Raw genomic sequence first — 13,848 nt, forward strand, 5'->3', positions numbered from 1 at the left:
AAATTCACACATGTCATGGGCGTGGGCAGTCTCGCCTAGTGGTCAGAGGCCAGGAGACTAGTTGGGGACCAGGAGCCAGAGCCAAGGGTCAGAGCTGGAGTCAGGAGCCGAGCGGATGAACAGGGCTAGAGCCGACTGGGGCTGCGGGGCAGGAAGGCAGATGCAGGAGTGAGTGTCAGCATTAAGCGGCCACTGGCGTAGTGCAGCTGCTAGGCCTTAGAGCCAGCCTGGGGATGCCTCTCAGCTTAGCATCCGCAGCCCCAAAACACAAGCCCAGCAAAGAAACCAAGGCTGAGCAGGCTTCCTCACGCTCAGCAGGGGTTACCTGGCCACTGCCCTGGCCCGTCTCTAGCCCTCCTTCAGCCAGCGATTTCCAGGCACTCACCTTGGTGCCTCCAGACTGCCCTATGAGCGGAGCATTTTACCAGGGGTCGAGTGTGCTGCAGAGAGACAGCAGGATCCCACAGCAGCCCTGGGAATGGAGCCCGGGAGTCTAGTCTCCCTCTCCCTATGTACCAGTTATGTTGCCTAGTGGGTAGAACACTGCACGGGGACTTGGGCCACCCAGGTGTTATACCTTTGTATACTGGCCGAGCTTTGGGTAAGTCACTTCCCCGCCTTGTGCCTCAGTTTCTCTCTCTGTAACATGGGGATCGTGAGCCTGCCTGTCCTGTGGGTGACGCGCTTTGAGAGCCTTGCCCAGTGCGGAATAAGAGCTCGGCAGTACTGCTGCTCCCACCCCATTATGCAGCCACTGCTCTGAGTCTCCCCCAGCAGCCGAATGACGCCACAAAGCCCCTCTACCCGACACACGGCCACAAAGCACTCGCTGGGGAAAGTCTCCTGCTGCCTTGTGTTTGGGTCAGGCTCTTGCAGACTAAAACACTGGGACGTGGGGGGTTCCCAGGGTCCTGGCTGCTGCGGGGGGGGGGGGGGGTAAAGAAGCCTGGTGAGCAAGTGCAGGGGTGAGAGGAGTTTGAGGGCTTGCGAGGGGCTCATCCTGACCCTGGCTGGCTGTCCCTTCCTGGGCGCTGAGCTGAGCCGTGGCGGTGCTACGTGGTTCCTATCTCGCTTTGGTGCGGGGCTCATTAAGAAATGTCCGTGGTTAACGGGAAGTGCTGGCTTCCGAGTCGCGGGCTTGTGTGTTTGGGGATGTCACTCGTGGCCGGGAGAATGGGGAGGGAAACCCGGAGTTTCTTCACAGCACATCCAAGTTTCCTCCTTGCCCAATAGTTGGCTTCCTCCCTGGGTCACCTGCGGCTCACGTTGGCTGACTGGAGCGATGGGTGAGTCAGTTCGAGACACCTCATTAGAGAACAGTCTTAGGGGACTACGTTGCCCCTGGCTAAAGTGAGACATGAACAGGTATGAGAGACAGGAGAAGTGGAGTGGGGTGACTGCCCCCTGCTGGTTGGAAGGGGTCAAAGCAGGCAGGAGCCTGTGCAGAAAACCCTGGCCAATCAGGGAGAGGCTTTTAAGAAGCCAACCAGAGGGTAGCTTGCTGGAGCAGTCCAGTATATAAGGAGCTGCCCAGGAGTAAGTTGGCAGTTAGACCCTGACTAGGGAAGGTGTGAGAGCTAGGTCCTAGAGAAGCATCTTTGCTAGAGCAGTGCTCGGTGGGCTAGAGAGAGAGGCTCCAACCTGTTTCCTGCCAGGCTAGAGGCCAGGAGTGGGGAATCTTTTTTGGGGTTGAGGGCCACAAACCCACAGACAAGTCAGTTACACACAAGTGGCTGTGTCTAGACTGGCAAGTTTTTCCGCAAATCATCTGCTTTTGCGGAAAAACTTGCTAGCTGTCATAAGAACATAAGAGCGGCCGTACTGGGTCAGACCAAAGGTCCATCTAGCCCAGTATCTTGTCTGCCGACAGTGGCCAGCACCAGGTGCCCCAGAGAGGGTGGACTGAAGACAATGATCAAGCAATTTGTCTCCTGCCATCCCTCTCCAGCCTCTGACAAACAGAGGCCAAGGACACCATTTTATCCCCTGGCTAATAACCTTTTATGGACCTAACCTCCATGAAATTATCTAGCTCAGTGGTCCCCAACATTGCGTGGCTGCCGGGCGCCCGGGGGTGGGGCCACGCATGTGCCGGGCGCCCGGGGGCGGGGCCACACATGTGCCGGGCACCTGGGGGCAGGGCCACCCACGAGCCATGCGCCCGGGGGCGGCACTGTGCATGTGCCGCGCGCCCGGGGCAGGGGCTGGCAACGCACCCCAGGCTGGCACCGCGCATGGGCCGCGAGCCCGGGGCCGCCCACGAGCCACGCGCCCCAGGCCGGCACCGCACATGTGCCCTGGGGCCGGGGCTAGGGCCGCCCACGCGCCCCGGGCCGGCGCTGCGCATGTGCCGTGCGCCCAGAGGAGAGGCTGCCAATGCGTCCCGCGCCTGGAGCCGGCACCATGCATGTGCTGCGCGCTGGGGCTGGGGCCAGCCCAGATGTTTCAGCGAGTGCCCAGAAATCCCCCGGCGGGCGCCATGGCGCCCACGGGCACCGCGTTGGGGACCACTGATCTAGCTTCTCTTTAAACTCTATTAGGGTATGTCTACACTACAAGGTTAGTTCGAACTAACTTTCATAGGCGCTACACTAGCGGAGCACTTAGTTGGAACTAGGAAAACCTCATTCTACGAGGACTAAGCCTAGTTCGAACTAGCTAGTTCGAATTAAGGGGTGTGTAGCCCCTTAATTCGAACTAGTGGGAGGCTAAGGCTTCCCAGGTTTCCCTGGTGGCCACTCTGGCCAACACCAGGGAAACTTGTCTGCCCCCCTCCCGGCCCCAAACCCCTTAAAGGGGCACGGGCTGGCTACGGTGCCTGTGCCAGGTGCAAGCCTGCCAGCACCCAGCCAGCAGACCCTGCACATGGCACGGATCGAGCCACCCACCCGATGCCCCCCAGCCCTCCCCCTCTTCCCGGGACCAGGCTGGCGGCTCCCGGGAGCTTGCCCGGGACCGCAAGAGGCAGGCACCCGCCTGGGCTAGTGCAGACATCGTGGACCTCGTCCACGACCTCCACACTAGGCACAGGAAAGTGGCCGGCTAGGGCAAGGGAGCTGCCAGCCTGGCCACCCAGGAGCAGGTGTGCAAGAGAATCAAGGTGGTCCACTGAGACCCCCGACCCTGAGCCCTGAGCTTACAATGGCCATCCAGGGTCAGACCAAAGGTCCATCTAGCCCAGTAGCCTGTCTGCCGACAGCGGCCAACCCTAGGGACCCTGGAGGGGATGGACCGAAGACAGTGACCAAGCCATTTGTCTCGTGCCATCCCTCTCCAGCCTTCCACAAACCTTGCCAGGGACACCACTCCTACCCCCTGGCTATTAGCACTCCATGGACCCAACCTCCATCACTTTATCTCACTTCCCTTTAAACTCTGTTCTAGTTCTAGCCTTCATAGCCTCCTGCAGCAAGAAGTTCCACAGGTTGTCTCTTTGCTTTGTGAAGAACAACTTTCTGTTACTAATTTGAAGCCCGCTACCCATTCCTTTCCTTTGGTGTCCTCTAGTCCTTCTTTATGGGAACTAATGAAGAACTTTTCTGTATGCACCCTCTCCACCCAACTCCTGCTTTTAGAGACCTCTATCCTATCCCCCCTCCGTCTCCTCTTTTCTAAGCTGAAAAGTCCCAGTCTCTTTAGCCTCTCTTCATATGAGACCTGTTCCTAACCCCTGATCATTTTAGTTGCCCTCCCCTTTCCCACCTCCTTTTCCCAGTCTCCCCCAGTTTTGTTCAATAAAGACAGATTCCATTTTGGAAGACACGTTATCTTTATTTTGTACATCAAGAAGAGGGGCTAGGGAAGGGTAAGTGGAAGGAGGTGAGGGAGGAATGGGGCACGAGCCCCCGATGGGGAGGACTGGGTTGGCTCTGCGGGCTTCTGGGTGTGGAAGCTCTCCTGCAGCCCCCCAATTGCCCCTCCTCCGCAGATGGCAGCCTGCGGCAAGTGCAGCCGGTCTGATGGCCGAGTGCTGTGATGTGCCCAGTGTGGGTAGTCCGGGCAATCCAAGCCAGGACTGCTTTGCAAGCGGGGCACCCCTGAAAACTGTCTGTCCGGGGTGGGGGTTGGGACCCTTTAAGCACAGCCCTCGGCTAGCCTGAAGCAGCATCTCCACGCTCTAACTGCTTCCGGCCATCCTTAAGCCCGGTTCAGGGTCCACTTAATGTGGACATGCAAGTTCGAATTAGCAAAACGCTAATTTGAACTAGTTTTTTAGTCTGGATCCGTTAGTTCGAATTAGCTTAGTTTGAATTAACTAATTTGAACTAAGTTAGTTCGAATTAACGTTGTAGTGTAGACATACCCTAACAGATTAGTAAAACAGGATTTCCCTTTACAGAAACCATGTTGACTTTTGTCCAACAAATTATGTTCTTCTACATGCTTCACAATTTTATTCTTTACTATTGTTTCGACTAATTTGCCCGGTACTGAAGTTAGATTTACCGGTCTGTAATTGCCAGGATCGCCTCTAGAGCCCTTTTTAAATATTGGTGTCACGTTAGCTACTTTCTAGTCATTAGGTACGGAAGCCAATTTAAAGGATAGGTTACAAACCACAGATAATAGCTCAGCAATTTCCCATTTGAGTTCTTTTAGAACCCTTGGATGAATGCCATCCGGTCCCGGAGATTTGTTAACATTAAGTTTTTCTATTTGTTCCAAAACCTCCTCTAATGACACTTTAATCCGGGACAGTTCCTCAGATTCATCACCCACAAAGGACAGAGCAGATTTGGGAGTCTCCCCAATGTCTTCAGCAAAGAAGCAAAGAAATCATTTAGTTTCTCCGCAATGGCTTTATCATCCTTGATTGCTCCTTTTATAGCTCGATCATCTAGGGGACCCACAGGTTTCTTAGCATGCTTCCTGCATCGAATGTCCAGGGAGACACGGAGCGGCTTTTCCCGCCACGGCTTTGCTCCGAGTCTGCATGGTCTGCTGGGGGGCCCCAGGTCAGCTGGGGGGGGGGGCAGCAGACCAGGGAGACACGGAGCAAAGCCACGGTGAGAAAAGCCGCTCCGCATCTCTGTGGTCTGCTGGGGAGGGGGTGGGGGGGTCCAGCAGATCAGGGAGACGCGGAGCAATGCCACAGCAGCGACGGTAAAGGAGAAGGAAAGAAGCCTACCCTAAAGCCGGGAGAGACAGACCTACCATATACTACACTCCATCCCAGCCAAAAGGCCGTGGACTGGGCCTCCCTCCCCTCCCCTCCCCTCCCCTAGAAAAAGGCCTACCTTGCCTCACCTCACGGCGCACACAGGCGTACTCTCGCCCTCCCAAGATGTCCCCCAGCGCAGGGGAATAGAGCGGCGGGCGGAGCGGCTTTTCTCCTCGCGGCTTTGCTCCGCGTCTCCCTGGTCTCCTGGGGGAGGTTTTTTCAAAGGCAGCGTTGGCAAGCCGCCGCTTTTTTTTCATTTTAATTTTATGGGGTTTTTTTAATCAAGAAAGGGACCGAGGGCTCGGAAGAGCAGAGGCAGAGGCAGAAAGACTGCGGGGAGAGGGGGCGGAGCAGGTCCGGAGCAGGTTGCAGGAACAGGTCCAGAGAGAACCCCCAGCGGACCAGGGGGATGCGGAGCGGCTTTTCTCCTCCCGGCTTTCCTCGAGTGTAGTATCCAACCCGGGTTCCTGTTTGAAGATCGCCTGATTAAGCAACCGCTGTGGGATCGAATCCTACCTCCTGAGACCAGCTCTGGACCTGCTCCTGCAACCTGCTCCAGACCTGCTCCTGCCTCCTGGGACCTGCTCCTACCTCCTACCTTAGACCACGTCTGCCTGGTCTGCTGCCCCCCCCCCCCCCCCCCCCCCGTCTGCTGCCACCCCAGCAGACCAGGGAGACAGGGAGCAAAGCTGCGGGGACAAAAGCCGCTCCGCGTCTCCCTGGTCCGCTGGGAGGAACCCCCAGTGGACCAGGGAGACGCGGAGCGCCTTTTCTCCTCGAAGCTTTGCTCCGCCTCTCCCTGGTCTCCTGGGGAAGGTTTTTTCAAAGGCAGCGTTGGCAAGCCGCCGCTTTTTTACATTTTAATTTTATGGTTTTTTTTTAAATCAAGAAAGGGACCGAGGGCTCGGAAGAGCAGAGGCAGAGGCAGAAAGACTGCGGGGAGAGGGGGCGGAGTCCGCCTGCAGATGAGCCCGAGGGCTGGCCGAGGCTGCCGGGAAGGGAGGAAGGAAGGAGAGAGGGAGGTGAGCAGGGCGCTGCCCTGAGGGCCCCCGGCGTCCCACCACCACCCGGGCCTCCCTGCTGCGAGGGAGGGGAGGCCAGAGGAGGCGCATGGGGTGGGTGAGTCAGTCGGTCTCGCTGCGGTCGCCGTGAGCGAGGAGAGGGCGGCGGGCGGTGAGCGAGCGGGCGGGACTTAGAAAATTTCTATTCCCCCGTGCTGGGGGACGTCTTGGGAGGGGGAGAGTACGTCTGTGTGCGCCATGAGGTGAGGCAAGGTAGGCCTTTTTCCAGGGGAGGGGAGGGAGGCCCTGGGCCCGGCCTTTTGGCTGGGATGGAGGGTAGTATATAGTAGGTCTGTCTCTCCCGGCTTCAGGGTAGGCTTCTTTCCTTCTCCTTTACCATCGCCGTCGCCACGGCATTGCTCCACATCTCCCTGGTCTGCTGGCCCGCCCCGCAGCAGACCAGGGGAGGGCCTCCCAGGGGGGTGCCCCCCAGCAGACTAGGGAGACGCAGAGCGGCTTTTCTCACCGCGGCTTTGCTCCGCGTCTCCCTTGTCTCCTGGGGGAGGTTTTTTCAAAGGCAGCGTTGGCAAGCCGCAGCTTTTTTTCATTTTAATTTTTTTTTTTTTTTTTAAATCGAGAAAGGGAGTGAGTGCTCGGAAGAGCAGAGGCAGAGGCAGAAAGACTGCTGGTAAGCAGTCTGTGGGGCGTCGGCCTTGCCAGTGAGCTGTTGACAAGCCCCATTCACACCTGCCTCTCCTGCCTGCGGGGCGGGGCGGGGTGTCGGACCTGCGAGCGGGGCTGTCAGGGAGCAGTTGACGAGCCCCGTTGAACACTAGACTAGCCGCTTCTGCAGGCGAGGAGAGGCGAGGCTGGTTGGAGCAAGTGAGCGGGCGGGCAGGCCAGCCAGCCAGCCAGCCAGCAGGCCGGGTAAGCGAGGGTGAGAGGGGGCAGAGCCCGCATGCAGATGAGCCCAGGGGCTGGCGGAGGCTGCCGGGAAGGGAGGAAGGAGGGAGGGAGGGAGTGAGTCGAGCGGGGCGCCGCCCAGAGGACCCCCGGCGCCCCACCACCACCCGGGACTCCCTGCTGCAAGGGAGGGGAGGCCGGAGGAGGCGCGCGGGGTGGGTGAGTTGGTCGGTCTCGCTGCGGTTGCCGTGAGCGAGGAGAGGGCGCCGTGAGCGAGCAGGCGGGAATTAGAAAATTTCTATTCCCCCGCGTTCTGCCATCCATCACTACCTGTTCTGTTCATTCCCTCTAGTGCGTCTGGCATCGGCCCCTGCTGGAGGACAGGATACTGGGATAGATAGACCTTTTGTCTGACTCACTATGGCTGTTGTATGTTATTTCGCTGTTGGGCCCATCTCGCCAGCAAATGTACACGAGCGGGTCTCTCGCCCGAGTAACTTTCCACGTGAGGCGAGTGATTTTTGGTTCACAGGGCCCGCTCTAACAGCACCTTTTCCAGCCAGCTGGGCCCCCTGGGCTTGCTCTGCTAGGAAGGCCACAAGAATAGGAAAACGGGTCAGATACTGAAATGCATCGGCTGCACTTTCTCCGCTGCGCACACCGGGAGCGCTGCCATCCTGAGCCCTCCCAGACTGTGGACAGGCCCAAGGTTCAAGCTTCCAGCTTCATCATCGGCCTGAGACTCCTACGACCTGTTTGCTGGGCGTGAAGCAGTAAGGCAGGGCCCCCCTGTGTGAATCTTCAGGGAGACCTGTGCCCCCATTTCTGTGAGCCCTGAATTCATATGAGGGAAGCCTTTGTCCAGGTGTTCATTCACCTTCGCACTGTGCCACTGAGTGTGCTACCGTCTCCTAGTGCTAGCTGTGTGGGGCAGTCCCTCGGGCCAGCGTTCCTTGTAAGCTGGGTGCTTGGGTGGACACCCAGGAGAGATTCCAGTGCTGACCAGCTGATTTGCAGAGTGCCCGCAGCTGGTGTGTCTACTGGTGGTGCACATCCACACATTCTGGTGCACATAACAAAATTTATTCTGTACATGGGTGAGAAAAATTAGTGGCTTGGGTTTCCTCTGAAGAAACAAACTTGCCTTTTGGCGGTGGGCACAAGGCGCGACAAGGGGTCCCAGGACGGGCAGCTGTGAGCATCCTCTGCAACCTGGATGCAGGAGACAATCCTGTAGGGTACTCTCCAGCTGACATTAGGGATGTTGCTGTAGCTACAGCCACAGGAGAGGGCAAGAGGTATAGCCGTTGGAAGGGGAGCCATTCCCTTTGGGCTTTCCTCAGTGGAGACGCATAAGAAGCAAACCAGGGCTGTGGGGAGATGCGGCTGAGGGCAAGGGTGCTGCAGAAAGCAGCTTAGCCAGGAGTTCGGGGGAATTGGAGTAAATATTTACAGGAACAAGTATGCTCCAAGTGCCCCTTCTGAGACGGGACAAGCCCAGCTGAGCTGCTGGCGCGATGCAGGCGGGGGGGGGGGGGGGGGGGGCGCTTCTTTAGAAATGCTGCCGAGGGCGGGTTGGCTGGGGTCGTGGGTTCACGTGTGACTTTGGTCATGCGCAAGAAGGAATGAGCCTGTTTGGCAGCTCTGCGAACCCTTCCGCGTTTCTAGAGCTGACCTGAAGCGAAGCCAGTGCTGGCGTGATGGGAAAGCGTCTGGCCAGCAACTGGCTGTACCAGCGTCTCTCTTGAGAGCCCCTTCTTGGGAGATCCCTGAGCCCAGCTCGGCGGATTGAACCCCCCCCCCCGGCCCCATTTAGAAGCTCATCTGGACCACACCCGGCCTTTGAACCTATGGGACCTTCTCAAGTGACAGGGGTATGTCTGTAATCCCTGGAGAGCCGCCTTCCCCAAAGAGGCAGGCGATACACCCATCTCCTCTGCCCTCTCTGCACTGAGCATGCTTCAGCCTGGCAGTAAACAGTCTCACTCTGCTCTACAGGATTAGCCGGCCCTCTGTGCAAGGCTCAACCGGTACGCGGGGCTCTGTGCACCACACACAGCCTCTTACAGGTGAGCAGGGGAAGGAAACAGGCCGTAATGAAGTCAGTTCTCAGCTCCCCTTAACCTCCTAGCTAGGGCCCTCCCAAATTCATGGCAGTGAAAAATGCATCGAGTCTGGTGAGGCCTTTTGTGTGCTTTTACCTAGTCCGGTGGTGATTTCACAGGGGAAATCAGCATTTCTCAAGTGCGGCTGGTCCCCCAAAAGGTGCGACCACTTTAAACCTTAATCTTGCAGACCCTAGTTTACGCAGGACATGGAACATTCACCTCTGTTTTAGCTACACCGACGGAACCCCAGGGCTCTCCCAGTCGGTGGCTGTGACGCTGTGGCTGTCCTGGATGTCCCATTCTCTCCGCGCCCCCCCCCTCCCCACCGTGTGGAGCAGCAGGGGGAGAGATGCGGCCCCTTGACCTCCTGCGAGAGGGAGACATGACATCGGCCTGCAGCCAGCTCAGCTCCTAGCCAAGAGAGCTGCATGCAGACTGTCAGCAAGTCCCTTCCGGACCCAGCAGGCAAAAGACTGGAAGCATTGCAGTCTCTCTCAGTGGGGCAGGTTTTCCAGACCTCAGCGGGGTGGGAGGAACTGGGGGAGGGGAGGAGAGCTGCCGGGTGCTAAACCAGCCAAAGATGCTGCAGCCACATTCTCCCTGCCGGTGCACCCCCTGCGACAGAGGGGCCACTGACCAGCTAGGACTAGAAAGCAGGGTGCTGGCAAGCATCCTTGGGCCCTGCTCCCTCTGTGGGCGAGAGACCGACTGTTCTCCAAGCCCTGCCAGGCAACCCAGTCTTCAGGGAACGGCAGGAAGGAGGCGAGGCCAAGCAGCCGCCGAAGATAAACGGAAACCCCTAGCGCCCCTGACCTGGGCTGGGGGCTGACACATTCTTGCGGCCTAATTATCTCCTCAGAGGCAGCTGGATTCCAGAGGACAAAGCATCTCCGAAGAGGGCTGGGCCGGCTTCCAAAGCCCGCAGGGGGCGGGAGAGGCGCTTGGGGGGGCAAGGGAGGGGAAAGGGGAGGGTTTAAAATAATAATAATAATAAAACTTCCTGCAGATGTCGGGAGAACATGGGCCAGAGATATAGGAAGCAATTGAAGGCCTTTATCGAGGAAACGCAGGCTCAGGGGGCAGGATTCCTGGCCGGCTGCGTTCCCCGCCGAGGAGCTGTCAGACGCCACATGTCAGCAGCAGCAGCCAGGCAGTGGGAGGACTGAGTGTCCTGCGTCAGGGAGCCCAGAAGCAGGGAAACCCGCGTGTGACATTCCGGCTCTTTCGGCTGCGTAGGAATAAGCCTCCTCCCCTCCCCTCCCTGCAAGGTGAGGATGGGAACCAGGGGAGCCCTGCTGTGGTTCGTGGTGGCTGCCTGGGCCGTGACGGCTCTGGGACTTGGGTCCCACCTGAAAGGGAAGGACAGACCTCAGCACCAGGTGCAGCATGGGCCGTGCAGCTACACCTTCCTGCTCCCTGAGCTCGGGGGCTGTTACCCCTCGGCCGCCGAATACCAGGTCTCCAACTCGCTGCAGAGGGACGCTCCTTCCGGGCCCGACCCCAAGTGGCCAGCCAAGCGGCTCCAGCAGCTGGAGACCACCATGGAAAACAACACCCAGTGGCTACAGAAGGTAGGATCCAATCCAGGGCCCAGGGGGATTGCAATGGTTCTTGTACAGATGGCAGCTGCCGGCCCCTTCCCTGACACAGTGAGGGAAGCCTCTCTGGGACGCGAGTGTCAACGGGGATCCCTCTGCCTCTTGCATCTCAGGGCGGCCTCTGGCAACTGGCTCCCTTTCTGCTGCTGCGGCACAAGGAACCCGCTTGTTCCTAGCTGTGCTGTCTCCTGGGAGGGGCTGGGACTCTGACCCTACCCATGTGGCACTGGCTGCCTCGAGACAGTCCGGCCAGTCTGTGCATGGGAACTGCTGTATAATTACGTGGCTAAAGGGACCAAACAGGCTTCTAGCCTTGATCTAGTCTCAGCATTATTGCGGGTAAGTCACTTCTGCAGTAGGTACCAGGGCTTGGCTCATTTAAATAGGCAAATTAGGTATTGATCCTGGAAAGCCACCTCCCGCCTATTATTCAGCGCCCCTGTAAAACTGTTAGATTTCTCCTAGCCCCATCCTGAGTGTGACGTGCTTTCGGTCTCTGTTATCAGACGCATGTTCTGCTGCTTGGCTGTGCCTGACTGTCTTTGCCGGCGGGCTGCAGCAGAAACCTTCTTTTCCTGTTTTCTTTCCAGTTATTTTCGAACCCAGGAAATCAAAACTCACTTGGGTTCATGGGTCTCTCCTTGGTGAGCCCAGAGTTAGAGGGTGACCGTGAGACCAGTTACACTGCTGTACGTCGGGAATAACTCCATTTACATGCATCCGACGAAGTGGATCTTTGCCCACCAAAGCTTATGCTCCAATACATCTGTTAGTCTATAAGGTGCTACAGGATTTCTCATTGTTTATGCAGATTCAGACTAACACGGCTACCCCTCTGATACCATTTACACCAGTGAGTTTACACTGAAGTCAGTCCAGTTTAGAAGCTGTTTCAGAATCGAGCATCCTGGAGGAAACCCTGATCCCCTTGTGGTTAATTTAGGAGTTGTGCCGCTTATTTTCCGGCTGCCAGGATTTCTCCCTGTGCCTGCAGGATCTATCAGGCTCCTTCCTTAAGCATAAATACCAATGGCTTACGATGCACATACCAGGCAGGCAGAAAAGGGATTGCTTCCTTCATCTTTGTTCCCAGGCTGCTGCGAGGGATGCGTGTCTAATTCAGACGACATGACATCTCTTTCCAAAGACAGGGCAGAACAAACTTCTTTACACTCTACCAAAGAAAATATTTGCACAAGGGGGGAATTTAATTAAAAATAAATCCCCCCCCCCCCAATAAAAACCCCATCAGATCACAGGCTGAGGGCACGAGAACAGTGCAGGGGAAAGTGTCTGAAAGTGATGAATACTGAGCAGCACGGTGCCCCGACTGGTTCATGCAGATCCCCGTCCGCTCCCTGGGGCTGCGTGTGGTGCCGCACTGAGCGCCGTGCTGTTTGCTGTGTCGGGGTCTCTGGAGGAGAGCACTAAAGAGTCTGCAGGCCACGGCTGGGGGGTTGCCCCAGAATCCTTAGCTGGGTCACTTCTGTCCTATCCATGGTGGCTTCCTCCGGGAGCGGCTGAGTTTGAGGGGCGTGAGGCGCAGAACGTACCTTGGAAAGACGTGAGGCTGCTGCGATGTGACCTGTGGGCTTGCTGGGGTTGTGCCCTGAGATGAGACAGCAGGGTTTTGTCTCTCGGAACTGGGGGTATTGAGTGGCTGGTACCGCTGAACCTGCTATGCGTGGAAACGCCTCCTGTCTGCCAGCACGTGCCGCGTTCCCGAGGCTGCTGCCCTCCTGAGGGGTCAGGTCTTGATGGCAGCTGCTGCTTTGATGAGTGCATGGGGTGGGCAGGATGGACGGAGACCGGTCTGGGTGTGGGAGGGCGCTCCCCTGGCCCTGCAGCCCTGCAGGGGTTACCCGGAGCTGGGCCGCCCGTGAGGAAGTGGGGTGGAAAACATTCTCCTCCGCCGTTCCCTTCCCCTGGGCACCCAGACACGTGTTTATGGCCCCAGAAGCCATGAATCACATTGTCTGGCTCGAAAGGTAAACAGTGCGGACATGGCTTCCTGCTGACATGGCTCCCTTGTTTTCAGCACTGCTGGGAACCAGCCGGAGTCCCTCGAGCAAACTGGTCAAGGAGGCAGGATTCCTCCGGGGCCTGCTGGGAGCGGGGTGGGGGGGGAGCCACAATGGTGCTTTGCCACCCTGCACAGAGGTTGCTGGGAAAGGAGGCCTGGACTAGTTCATTGTAGAGCTGTGGTGTCCAACACGCTAGCCACATGTGGCGGTTTGGCTAGTTGGCGATAGCCATTTTAGTGGCTACTGCTTCAGAACTGGGTGGATCTCCCCCCCCCCCCCCGGGTGTGGAGCTTAACACTGGGGGCTCAGCAAGGGGTGATGGGAGGGAAGAGCAGAGGAATGCAAGGGGCTGTCTGGCTGCTCTGGGTCAGGCCCGTTGCGTGGACTCCGAGCCGATAGCCGTGGGGCTTATGTGGAGCAAGATGCCCTGGGCCGGCTTCCCTCCCCTAACGACACCTCCCTCTCTTCCCTGCCCCCCTTCCCGGCGCCTTTCCTTGGGAATGCAGGGGCTGATGTTAGCGCCTGTCGCTTGCTCCGGGCGCTGAGCTGGATCCAGCCAGAGGGGAAGCAGCAGCCCCGGGGTGTGTGGTGTGGCTGCCCTCAGCGCCGTGGGAGTCGCCTGTCCAAGCCACCCGGGGAGAACCTGCTTCGTTTCACAGCCCAGGATGGCTGCTGGGGCGGGGGTGCAGCTGATCCAGTGTGTGCGGGCCTGGTGCCAGCCTCCTCATGTCAGACCCTGCCTCCGTGCTTATGAAGGTGGATGCCATGCTGGGCGAGGGGCAGCAGCCAGTGGACACCCCACTGTATGCAAAACAGGACGGGCCAGTGCTGAAAGCGCATCCTCAGTCTGGCCAGGCGTGTGGGGGCGACGCTGCCGGGCAGGATCTCAGCGGCGCCAGAAGGGGGCAAACGTCGCTCCACCGCTCAAACCACTTGGCACGGATGTTTCCCCGGGACAGCTGCCTGACGCTCGCGCAAGAAGCTCAGACACAAAGCTGTCGGCTCCTCCTTGCCCACATTTCCCCCCCCCCCGACCCCCCCAGCCCCAAACCT

At 58.3% G+C, this 13,848-nt stretch overlaps 1 protein-coding gene across 2 annotated transcripts in view; it reads left to right on the top strand.

Annotated features, from left to right (window-relative positions):
- LOC102460867 (angiopoietin-2-like) overlaps positions 1-13,848 on the top strand; it is a 47,276-nt gene that overhangs the window by 13,403 nt on the left and 20,025 nt on the right. The window contains exon 1 of one of the 2 annotated variants that reach the window (XM_075908603.1): positions 10,153-10,744. The exons of the other annotated variant lie outside the window; for it this stretch is intronic. Within the exon in view, the coding sequence (XP_075764718.1) occupies positions 10,448-10,744 (297 nt within the window). The 5' untranslated portion in view covers positions 10,153-10,447. Of the gene's footprint in view, positions 1-10,152; positions 10,745-13,848 lie in introns of those variants that run through there. 2 annotated transcript variants of the gene reach the window in all.

Source organism: Pelodiscus sinensis, chromosome 25, assembly GCF_049634645.1.
Source record: "Pelodiscus sinensis isolate JC-2024 chromosome 25, ASM4963464v1, whole genome shotgun sequence".
NCBI classification, from domain to species: Eukaryota; Metazoa; Chordata; order Testudines; family Trionychidae; genus Pelodiscus; species Pelodiscus sinensis.